General features: G+C 48.1%; 1 protein-coding gene across 1 annotated transcript in view; it reads right to left on the bottom strand.

Moving 5' to 3' along the window:
- Window positions 1-701: 701 nt before the first annotated feature.
- The window catches only part of gprc5b (G protein-coupled receptor class C group 5 member B), a 12,881-nt gene continuing 176 nt past the window's right edge, over window positions 702-13,406 (bottom strand). Inside the window, 4 exon segments of the mRNA XM_033041203.1 lie at window positions 702-1,286; window positions 4,555-4,664; window positions 6,365-6,887; window positions 6,889-7,385. Of these exon segments, the coding sequence (XP_032897094.1) occupies window positions 1,242-1,286; window positions 4,555-4,664; window positions 6,365-6,887; window positions 6,889-7,385 (1,175 nt within the window). The 3' untranslated portion in view covers window positions 702-1,241.

Below are 13,406 nucleotides of genomic sequence, written 5' to 3'. Positions count from 1 at the left end.
TGTGGTGACGGTGTAACTTGCCCATTACACACAAAACGGAGTGGTTGTCAGAGAGAGCCGGTAAAACCCACCATGCATGCACACACTTTGCATCAGATTCTGTTTACAAAACAGTTTGGAATAGACATGTCAACACATTGGCCAGTCATGTGAGTTAAATAAAATCTGCAGTTGTACCATAGACAGGCACAAAGATAAATATCAGGCAGCAGCAGCATTATTGCAAAAGAGCAAACAACAAGTTTAAAAAAAGATAGTCACAAAATGTTGGAATAGTGTCAACATTATCTGTAAGCTGTGTAACAGTGAAGTGTATTTTTTCACCAAGGAGTTTATAGTCATAATATACTAAACAAACTTCAATGCACATTATACACAAGTGGTTTAGTAATTTGATGAATCAAGGGGCCTTTCACCTGTGGCACGATGGGTTTTGGGTGGTGACATTTTACAACAGTTAATGGATTCATGGGATAATTGAGGAAAACATTTACACTATCACAATCTTTTCTCCCACCTTTTAATCAGAAGTATGGAATTTACAAAACTGCTTGCACACAAAGCAAATGTGTTTTTTAAATTATTAAAACATCCCCATCTCACTTTCTTTCAGTACATAGCACACATGCACCACACACTGAATCTTCAATGCCAAGGAAAGATATTACTGCTTACTCATTTATAGAAAACGCTACACTTGAAACGGTAAATTGATATATTTTTATTTATATTATGGCTTTTCTGTTGGATAATGTGAAATGCCCAAACATATAGAAATACTGAAGTTATGTTCTTTTGCAATTAGCTCTTCCCCACTAACCACACTCATTACTGCTGCTGCAGTAAATTCATATCAAAGATAAACAAGTTATCCTCATCTCCTCCAGGGAGTTTGACTGTTGGCTATTAGTTTTGCAGAAATGAAGCTATATTGAAAATGACACTGCCATAATTTATTAAATGTAATGCACTCTATATTTATTTACATCAACACAAATGATTCCTTCAGCGTCATTCTGGTTTTCATTTAAAGACTCACAGCTTTAAAGGAAAGAGTACTTGGCGTGTACAGCCTACTAGCTTCACTGTACACCCCTATTTAAAAAGGTCAGTTGTGAAGAAACTCCCATGTAGCTGGGCTTCATACAGCCTGTCGTGGTTTCACACCGCCAGCTTGCACTCGGACTGCAGCCTGTGCATGGCCCAGCTGCAGTTTGCCCACAACACCATCAGCTCTGCCTTCACCAGAGATGTCTTCCTGTGTAGTTGGGAGGAGCAGATGGGATCTGCAGAACACGATGAACATTAGAGTCATGAACAGGATAGTGCCACTCTGAAGCTAAGTTTGGCAATTGGCAGTTCTACATATCGCGAGTTATAATCACTAGTATACAATACACCGTTGGACGATGGATAATGACACTCAAGCACTCGATCCATTGGGTCCACACACACCATCTCATGGTGGGAGGAATGACAGTCAATCCCACTCAGCCTCGTTTTCCTTCCCTTTGCCCATCAACTCCCCATTCATTCTGTTGGACATTAATGTGCAGTGAGGGTCATTTAACTTACTGGTCTAGAGTCATAGTGTGAAAACAGGGTCTTTGGCCAAACACTCATTGCTGACCAAGATGCCCCATCTACGCTAGTCACACCTGACTGTGTTTGGCCCATATCCCTCCAGCCTGTTCCCGTCCATGTACCTGTCCAAGAGTCTTTTAAATATTGACACAAGGAACTGCAGATGCTGGTTTACCAAAAAAGACAAAGTGCTAGAATAACTCCATGGCTATGAATAGGTAATGTTTCGGGTCAGGACCTCAGAGCTTCTGAAGAAGGATCCCAACCCGAAACATGACCTTTCCATGTTCTTCATTACCTGCCAAGCTTTGTCCCGCCTCTCCCCTTTTCCAGCTTTCCTCAGTCTTTAGAACAGTCACCTATCCATGTTCTCCACAGATGCTGCCTGACCCGCTGAGTTACTCCAGCACTCTGTGAAACGTCACCTATCCATGTTCTCCACAGATGCTGCCTGACCTGCTGAGTTACTCCAGCACTCTGTATCTTTTTTTTTTGTATTCTAAATATTATTATACCTGCCTCAACTACTTCCTCTGGCAGCTGGTCCCATATACCTTCTGCACTCTAGGTGGAAAAGGTTGCTCCTCAGGTTCCTATTAATTCTTCCCCCCTCACCTATTCCCTCTAGTTGTTGTTTCCCCTACTCTGTACATTCACTCTAACTATTTCCCTCATTATTTTATACATGTCTATAAGATCACTCCACAGCCTTCTGCACACCCCAGGAATAAAGCCGTAGCCTCTCTAGCCTTCCTATAGCTCAGGCTTCCGATATCTGGCAACATCTTCATAAAACTTCTCTGCCGTCTTCCCAGCTTGTCTTTGGGATGTGGGGGGAATCCTTGGCCTGGGGAACTCTCCATTACGCATGTGGTCACGATGGAAGCTGAGTTTTTGGAGTGAGAGGCAACAGTACTATCTGCTGTACCAACATGCAACCATGGGCCACATAAGGCATAGGAGCAGAATTTGACCAATCAGCCCATCATGTCTACTCTGTTATTCAATCATGGCTGATTTCAACCCCATTCTCCCGCCTTGTCCTCATAATGCTCCACGCCCTTAACCAATGCTTAACTAAGATCCTGTCAATCTCTGCTTTTAAAATACCCAATGACTTGGCCTCCACAGCCGTCTGTGGCAATGAATTCCACAGATTCACCGTCCTCTGACTAAAGAAATTCCTCATCTCCTTTCTAAAAGTACGTACTTTTATTCTGAGGCTGTTCTCTGTGGTTCAAGACTCTCCCACTAGTGGAAACATCCTCTCCACATCTACTCTATCCAGGACTTTTTACATTGTTACTAAAACTGAGCACAAAAAATAAATCAAGTTTATTTTAGCAATGGATTAAATATTTATGTACAATACAGTTAAAATGTAAATTTGCAAATAGTTAAACACTATATGGCATTTTGTATTTCAAACTAACAGCGAGCTTACAGCTGACATTATTTATAGGCATGATGACATGGCTACATGCCAAGGATTAGTTGGTGGAGGAATGCCGTTCTCCTGAAGTTGCCAGAGTCTACTGTTAATCCAGTGGACATGGCACGTTGCCATTTGCTTCACTTGCATCCACTGCCATGGAGCTGCTGCCTTGCTGTGCAGATTACATGCAGGGATCGAGAGAATGCACACATTGATTCAATTCAAATTGGATGGCAGGGGGAAATAAACAGACGAGATAGAAAACTGTAACACCACAGAGAGTGTGGAGGAAGTCAATGGGTCAAGCAACATCTGTAGAAGGAATGGACAGGCCCTTCATTCTACACACTTCACTGCCCATTTCACACACAATGACTTCCTCCAGCTGCTCCCCCTCATTGCTACAGATTCCAGCATCTGCCGCCTCTTGTGCCTCCATGTCATTGAAACTGTCTGCCTCAAAATAGTTGTTCATTTTAAACGCTCTTTGATGGTGGCTTAATTGAACCTCGTTTTGAAGGACATCAAGATTTTTAAAGCTAAAGTAGACAAAAGTGCTGGAGAAACTCAGCGGGTGCAGCAGCATCTATGGAGCGAAGGAAATAGGCAATGTTTCGGGCCGAAACCCTTCTTCAGACCCTTCTAGCTAAACCTATTTGTAAAATTGAGCGCAGCATCCTTAAAAATGCATGATTAAAATGACCTGACATTGATAAAATCCAGACCATTTCAAAGTTATCTTTAAAGTTTTTGCTTTCCCTCAACTTTTGGAATTACAAGTATTCTTATTGTAACACTATTTCAAAAGATGAATCCTATTGTTGTTGGGGTACCCCACCATAAATCAGACAGACTCGCTCATTCCTCCACAGTAGTGGGAATGTTTTAAGTTATCTTTTGGCAGGAAGGTTAGAAGAATAGTCATGATTTTACTGAATTTCACAGCTGGTTCGAGGGAATGTCTGGTCAACTCATTTATTCATATTTTGAATTAACTCACTCAAAAATTCCATTAGGAAGGAGATGAGAGATTTCTTTAGTCAGAGGGTGGTGAATCTGTGGAATTCATTGCCACAGAAGGCTGTGGAGGCCAAGTCAATTGATATTTTTTAAGGCAGAGATAGATAGATTCTTGATTAGTACGGGTGCCAGGGGTTATGGAGAGAAGACAGGAGAATGGGGTTAGGAGGGAGAAATAGATCTGCCATAATTGAATGGTGGAGTAGGCTTGAAGGGTCTAATGGACTAATTCAGCTCCTATCACTTATGACCTTATGACTTATGGAAACATAGAAAATAGGTGCAGGAGTAGGCCATTCGGCCCTTTGAGCCAGCACAGCCATTCAATATGACCGTGGCTGATCATCCAAAATCGTTCCTGTTTTTCCCCCATTACCCTTGATTCCTTTGGCCCTAAGAACGGAATCTAACTCTCTCTTGAAAACTTATGACCTTATTTTATCTTAAAATACACATTTTCCGTTATAATTCAGAATACCGAATGTCTGCAAAATGCAGAAGAATCATCGACTTACATTTCCGCCATTGAGCACCACTGCCATCTCGGTGGGGTGGTAAACATTACTGCGTAGCTGAATGTTGGGTCTAGGCCCCAGACTCCCATTGCGAAACCCAGTCTTAAAGGCTGCACAGGGGAGGCAGGAGAGAAAAGACCGTTTTGCCCAGACCAAGAACCAAGGCAACAAGAACACAACCGTTCTCCAGCCCTGAACATCTGTCATACATTTAAACATCATGCAGAAAATCTTTCTTGCACAACTCCGACTGAATGAGCCAAATATGTTGGCCTCTGTTAACAGTTTAGCATTTGGAAAACATTTTCTATAAAGAATAGTGTCATAGAATATTATAATAAACTAAATTAAGTCACAGAGCATGCCCTTCAGCCCAACTTGTCCATGCCAACCAAGATGCTCTACCTAAAATAATCCCATTTGCCTGTGTTTTGCCAATATTCCCCTCCAAGCCATTCCTATCCATGCCACTGTCCAAATGTATTTTAAGTGTTGTTATTGTGCCTGTCTCAACTAGTTCATCTGGCAACTCATTCCATTTCAATAGACAATAGGTGCAGGAGTAGGCCCTCCTCCACCGCCCTCCGAGGCAGAGAATTCCACACTCACAAATCTCTTGTGTGAAAAAGTATTTCCTCATCTCCGTTCCAAATGCCTTACCCCTTATTCTTCAACTGTGGCCCCTTGTTCTGGAACTCCCCCAATATTGGGAACATGTTTCCTGCCTCTAGTGTGTCCACACCCTTAATAATCTTATATGTTTCAATAAGATGCCCTCTCATCCTTCTAAATTCCGGAGTGTACAAGCCCAGCCGCTCCATTCTCTCAGCATATGACAGTCCCACCATCCCAGAAATTAACCTCATGAACCTACTCTGCACTCCCTCAATAGCAAGAATGTCCTTCCTCAAATTAGGGGACCAGGACGCCACATAATACTCCAGGTGTGGTCTCACTAGGGCCCTGTACAATTGCAGAAGGACCTCTTTGCTCCTATACTCGACTCCTCTTGTTATAAAGGCCAAGTGTCCATTGGCTTTCTTCACTGCCTGCTGTACCTGCATGCTTATTTTCATAGACTAATGAACAAGAACCCCCAGATCCCGTTGTACTTCCCGTTTTCCCAACTTGACACCAATCAGATAATAATCTGCCTTCCTGTTTTTGCTACCAAAGTGGATAACCTCACGTTTATCCACATTAAACTGCATCTGCCATGCATCTGCCCACTCACCCAACCTGTTCAAGTCACCCTGCATCCTCATAGCATCCACCTCACAGTTCACACTGCTACCCAGTTTTGTGTCATCTGCAAATTTGCTGTTACTTGTGATCCCTTCATCTTTTGCCACCATCTGTGTAAAAAGGTTGCTCCTACTGAATCATCCCCTCCCACCGTAAACCCATGCAGTCTAATTCTTGATTCCCCAATCCCAGGTAAATGACTCTGTGCATTTACCCGTATGATTTTATATACCCAAGATCACCCCTCAGGCTCTTGCACTCCAAGGAATAAAGTCCCAACCTTTCCCAAGAGCTCAAGCCCTTGAATCCTGGCAACATCCTCATAATTCTTCTCTGCACTCTTTCCAGCTTAATCTTTCTTCCAGCAGGGTGACCACAACTGAACACAATACTCCAGGTCCAGCTCACCAATGTCTTGTACCTGTGCAACACAACTTACATTGCTTTGTTTCTGCAATGGACAAAGGGCACGAGGAAAGAGTAGGAAAATAAATCTTCCAGAACAAATCTAAATGCTAATCAGCAAGTCAGACATAGTTACAAGGCCCCCACAAGTCGTGCCTACCTGCTCCGGACTCATCCAGGGAGAACGCCTTGTTTTCCATGTAAGTGCGTGGAAGTTGCAGTTCCTCCTCAAAGTTAGTCTCGCGTATTCTGGGCTGAACGGCATCAAAGTAATCCGGTGTGTTTTGTTTTGATGGAATAATTGAGCAGTGGACCTCTGGGATAGCATGGAAGATGAGGAATATCCACCCATTGGAGACGAGAGCGATGGAGAGGGCAGGATCATCCCAGGAAGGCTGCTTGTTCAGTTCCCTGTTGCCATAGAGGTACATGGCGATCCAAGCCACCCAGATCAGGGTGGAGAAGAGCATCGTTAGAATAATAGAGGTGCCATGCTTCTTCCACTTCTTGAACTTTCCACACAGGGTGAAGAAGGAAAGAGAGAAGGTTGTCGCCATCAGGAACATCACGTAAATGGAGGCCATGACAAAGTCCATCTGTTCATACTTGCAGGCAGGTTTCTGCTCCCTGACGATGGTGAGGATCAGCCACTCCACTGCGATGATGATCTGCACCAGCACCAGGCCAGGCCACAGCCCCCACCAGCAGCAGGCCATTCGGCCCCTTGCCTTGCTGCACCAACTGACGTAGTCTCCACGACTGCACCAACAGGCAGGAGAAGCAGAGCGCAAACAGAACGCCCCAAAGGAATCTTCTGGTGGGACAAGTTCTCTCATCTTCTGGGATGATGAAGGCAAAGGACAGTCCAAACAGACCCAGGGTGCCAAACAAGAAGAGGAACTGGATTCCCAGGGGACTCTTCTTTTCTTTGTCTTTAATGAACGGCAACTTCACCAGGAGGATGAGCATCAATAAGAAGGCAGTCAGCACCCCGGCCCCTGCTACTGCCTCCACAACTATGCCCCAGATCACGTCTAGGCTGCACAGGTTGAGATAGTGTGGGAGGAGGTTCAGCCCACAGCCTCTGTCCACCACAGGATTGCTGGAGTTCTGTGAAAATCCATAATTCATCGACGAGAGCAGAATGAAGGAGGCAGCTGGAAGTGTCCTCATGGTGCCCACTGGATTAGACATGGGGATAGAGGGAGGAACACTGAGTCAGCTTCAGGTGATATCCTGCAAAGATATTTATGTTTCTATATGGTGAAAACTACAAAATGTAAGGTTTTACTACTTGGAAGGACATGCGACACGAACAGACAAACGTTAAAATGAGACAAGACTTTCTAGAACAGAAACATGGAATATTCCTCATCAACTGGAATGTAATTAGTTAATAACGTCTACACAATACACAATGAGATGATTTCCTTTAGCTTTATAGTGACGTTATAGAACAGTGAAACACCAGAGACTACTGATGCTGGCATCTGGACAAAGCACAAAGTGCTGGAGTAGCTCTGTGGGTCAGGCAGTATCTGTGAAGGGAATGGATAGATGATGTTTCAGGTTGGGACCCTTCTTCAGACTGAGTGAAAGACCTTTGACTGGATTATTAGCTGTTTCTCTCTCTACAGATATGGTCTAACCCAGTAAGGAAGAGGAGCAGGGGAAGATTATTAAGATGCACCATGATCAGGTCTGATCCTTGTTCTACCTTTATCCCTCAAGTCCCTGAATATCCAGACATCCAAAGATAAGTTTTGAACAAAAACACCTGACTTTGCACAGCACTTGCACAGACTCCTCTCACAGCCCTCTCATTGAAACCCGCCCCAAGCAAGAATTATCCTGCTAGTCCCACTCTTTGCTCTGTGTGAAATCCCCAATTCCCACTGTGCTTCACCCATCATCATCACAGCAGCAAGTCAACAACTCTGGTAAATATGTGCCTAAACATGAACCCTAACATTTGCCTAAACACCTCCGCAAACAAACTCGGCCATGTAAATCATCAGGTCTTTGGTGATGTTTATCATAAGATCATGTTCATAAGTGATAGGTGTAGAATTAGGCCATTCGGCCCATCGAGTCTACTAGCCATTCAATGATGGCTGATCGATCTCTCCCTCCTAACCCCATTCTCCTGCCTTCTCCTCATAAACCCCTGACAACAGCCTGTGATTTACAACAGTCCCATGTTCCAGGAATGAAGAATATTGCCCTTTACAGAGGGAATCATCTGCCTGTTCCGCACTCATTAGCCGATAGGAAGGAGACAGGCTGCAATTTAAACAAACACTTGAATTACTGCAATTATATTGTCAAATATTAACGAATTAATTGGGTGCTAAATATTCTGACTTCCTTCGTTGCTGCGAGACCGAGTTTTTATCTCCAAATATTTGAACGGACACTGTTCATTTCACAATTAAACGGGGTTGAGTAGCGCTGGACCAGAGAGCAAGGCGGGCACTGTCTGGAGGAGAACAACATGCGCTACAGGCATGTGACCCATGACATTGGCATGACCACATGAAGGTTGGTGAGTGTAAATGTGGGCAAGTGAACTAATCCCTGTCTGTCTGAAATGCCGGTGGCTCAGTGACTTCCACGCAGAGGGAGGTTTAGCTGGCCTGCAATTTGTTTTTCAGACGGTGGTAAAGAGTACAAAATATACAGAGGTGGCAGAGACTGAGCGCCGAGCGTTGCCCAGTTTCGCCGAGCGTTGCCGAGTGTCGCCGAGCGTCACCGAGCGTCGCCGAGCGTCGCCGAGCGTACATACATCCAAACACAAACATCCTACGATGCTCACTCACAATCTACCACCTTGGCCGCTTTTGTAAAGTCACATTTGTTATGGGAATTGTGTTTTGAATCTGCGGCTGAACGTCACAGGATAGTTCCAACCCGTGGTCGGGGTTGTAGCACAGTAACAGGCCCTTCGGCCCACCGTGCCGATACTGACCAGCGTACATGGATACCTGGCCCATTTCCTCACAGTCTGGTGATCAGGTGTTGCCAGATGCGAGGCTCCACCACATTGAGGGCAGCCCGCCCCAACCACGATGAGCAGATTTGACCCAAACCAGGGGGTCATTATCTGCTCGCGGTCTCGCTGTTCCCAACATCAGGGCGTGTTCAGGTAAACATAGACAATAGGTGCAGGAGGAGGCCATTCAGCCCTTCGAGCCAGCACCGCCATTCACTATGATCATGGCTCATCATCCAGAATCAGTACCCCGTTCCTGCTTTTTCCTCCACAGCCCTCTGTGGCAGGGAATTCCACAGATTCACAACTCTCTGTGTGAAAACGTGTTTCCTCGTCTCCGTTCTAAATGGCGGACCCCTTATTCTTAAACTGTGGCCCCTGGTTCTGGACTCCCCCAACATCGGGAACATGTTTCCTCATCATCATCGGCGGTCACTTGAAACAAGTATGACTGTCCTCTCATGGAGGACGCCTTGTTTAACGTGGGGAGACTGGTGCACAGACCACGGTCCTTGACAGATCTGGGTCAGGATCCAGTGGCGTGGAGTCCAAGACGACCGGAGACCCTTTTCTGCTGCAGCCTTCATCCGCCTTCCCAGCCGTTGTGACATGTTCCTCCACTAAGGTCAGCCATCGTCCTCCGCCTGTTCCTGCCTCTAGCGTGTCCAATACCCTAAATAATCTTATATGTTTCAATGATCCCCTCTCATCTTTCTAAACTCCAGCGTATACAAGCCCAGTTCTTTCAACATATGACAGTCCCGCCATCCCGGGAATTAACCTGGTGAACCTACGCTGCACTCCCTCAATAACAATAATGTCCTTCCTCAAATTTGGAGACCAAGACTGCACACAATACTCCAGGTGTGGACTCATTAGTGCCATGTACAGCTGCAGTAGGACCCCCATGCTCCTAAACTCAAAGGTAGAGGGTCCGCGGCCGATGGAGACCAAACACAGGTAAGTGTACAGGTTGTTCTCAGAGAGCTGCATTTGAACCCGCGCGGCCTCTCTTCACAAACAAGACAAGAAACGTCAAATAAAGAATTGCTTGGGATGCTGCTAAAGAAAATGTGGCCCTGACAAGGATCCCGATCGGCATCATTGCTTGCCCACCCCGTCCACAGACGCTGCCCGACCCGCTGAGTTTGGCTCGACAGCTGACATGGGCGGTCGCGTTTGGATGAATACCATCGACACGGACAGGGGGTTGAGGGAATATTGGGACAGATGTGTCACAGAGCCAGTGTCCCTCTCCGGTTAGTTCTAGAACAAGCTGAGGACAGGCCAGCTCCAATCACTCTCTCAGTAGCTTACAGTACTTCACAATTGCCGCGATGTTGGTTTCATTCGCGGGAATGTTGGAGAGGATTTGGGGAGGAACACATCCAATGGAGCCGGGCCAAGGGAATGATAAACCCGTTGTGTGAGTGAGGTACATTTGTGTTCCCAGATTAAAAATCCAACATTGGTTTGGCGAGTGGACAGCAGGCGGTAGAAGCGATTCACACGGCTGTGACCCACACGGGCAGCGAGCGAGCGGCAAGTGTGAACCAGACCTCGGCAGCGATCCTGCCTGCCCGCCATGGGAACACGGGACCCATCACAACACATTTAGTGTTGACCTGACCACGGGCTTACACAGACAACATCACCCCCGGCCCCGGGGAGCGGGTTCAAACAGCCGCCCGCTCACTCACTGCTGCCGGGGCCACATGCGGACACACACACACAGGGACACACACACACACACAGGGACACGCACACACACAGGGACACACACACAGGGACACGCACACACACACACAGGGACACACACAGGGCCACACACACACACACACACACACACAGGGACACGCACACACACACACACACAGGGACACACACACACAGGGACACGCACACACACACACACACACACACAGGGAAACGCACACACACACACACACACACACAGGGACACGCACACACACATACAGGGACACACACACACACACACACACACAGGGACACACACACACAGGGACACGCACACACACACACACACACAGGGACACACACACACACAGGGACACACACACACACAGGGACACACACACACACACACAGGGACACACACAGGGCCACACACACACACACACACACACACACAGGGACACGCACACACACACACACACAGGGACACACACACACAGGGACACGCACACACACACACACACACACAGGGAAACGCACACACACAGGGACACGCACACACACACAGGGACACGCACACACACACACAGGGACACGCACACACACACACAGGGACACGCACACACACACACAGGGACACGCACACACACACACAGGGACACGCACACACACACACAGGGACACGCACACACACACACAGGGACACGCACGCACACACAGGGACACACGCACACACAGGGACACACACACACACGGACACGCACACACACACGGACACACACACACAGGGACAGACACACACACAGGGACACGCACGCACACACAGGGACACACACACACGGACACGCACACACACACAGGGACACACACGGACACGCACACACAGGGACAGACACACACACAGGGACAGACACACACACACACAGGGACAGGCACAGACACACACACGGACACACACACACACACAGGGACAGACACACACACACACAGGGACAGACACACACACAGGGACAGGCACAGACACACACACGGACACACACACACACAGGGACAGACACACACACACACACACACACAGGGACAGACAGACACACACACACACAGGGACAGACACACACACACACAGGGACAGACACACACACACACAGGGACAGACACACACACACACACAGGGACAGACACACACACAGGCACAGACACAGGCACAGACACAGGCACAGACACAAAGAGAGACACACACACACACGGACACGCGCACACACACACACACACAGGGACACACACACACGGACACACACACACAGGGACACACACACAGGGACACACACACACAGGGACACACACACACACACACAGGGACACAGGGACACACACACACACAGGGACACACACATACACACGGGGACACACACACAGGGGCACACACACAGGGACACACACAGGGACACACACACACACAGGGACACACACATACACACGGGGACACACACACAGGGGCACACACACAGGGACACACACACACACAGGGACACACACACAGGGACACAGGGACACACACACGGACACACACACACACACGGGGACACACACACACACACACGTCTCGCTTGCACCGGGGGCTGACAGACAATAAACGGCCCCGGCACCCGGACACAGTGAGAGCGGGAGACGCAGGGCTCCGTTACACACTCGCCGTTACACACTCGCCGTTACACACTCGCCGTTACACACTGGCGGTGCCACTCTGCTTTGCCTGATCCACGGGGACGTTACCTTGATACAACGCCTGCCGTTTCCCCAGCAGCCTGTGTCTGTGTCTGTCTCTGTCTCTGTCATTCACGGCGGCGCCACTCACTTTACAAACTGCGGCCAGATGCAAAACAACAAAAGAACAGGCGAGTGTGACAGGAAACTGCGGCCGTCCCGGGATCCCGCTCCGACTGCGGCGCCCAGATTGCGGGACGAATCCCCTCCTCCTCCTCCCCACTCCCCGCCCTGCGAGCGGTGCTGACCTGGCGCGGATCGCACCGGCTGGGCTCCACTAGCGGGCGGGACCGGACGGGACCGGACTGAAGCCGCGGTCACTTCCCCCCCCTTGCTATCGCTGTCCTGACGTCAACGCCATTTAAGAGTGGGACCGGCCCACATGGGCAGCTCCCCCTCTCCCCCCTCCCACCAACCCCCCCCCCCCCCCCCCCCCACATGGGCAGCTCCCCCTCTCCCCCCCACACACTCACTCACACATCCACACACACACACTCACACTCACTCACATACCCTCAGACACACACTCTCTCTCTCTCACACACACACACGCACTCACACACATTCACACACACAAACACACATATTCAAACACATACACACACACACATTCACACACACACACAGACACCCCCCCCCCACACACACACAGACACAGACACAGACACAGACACACACACACACAGACACAGACACAGACACAGACACACACAGACACTCACACTCACAGACACAGACACACACACAGACA

Source organism: Amblyraja radiata, chromosome 22 (genome assembly GCF_010909765.2).
Source record: "Amblyraja radiata isolate CabotCenter1 chromosome 22, sAmbRad1.1.pri, whole genome shotgun sequence".
Lineage (NCBI taxonomy): Eukaryota > Metazoa > Chordata > Chondrichthyes > Rajiformes > Rajidae > Amblyraja > Amblyraja radiata.
The sequence above is the reverse complement of the archived record's forward strand: the minus strand, read 5'-3'. Positions and strand labels throughout refer to the sequence as shown.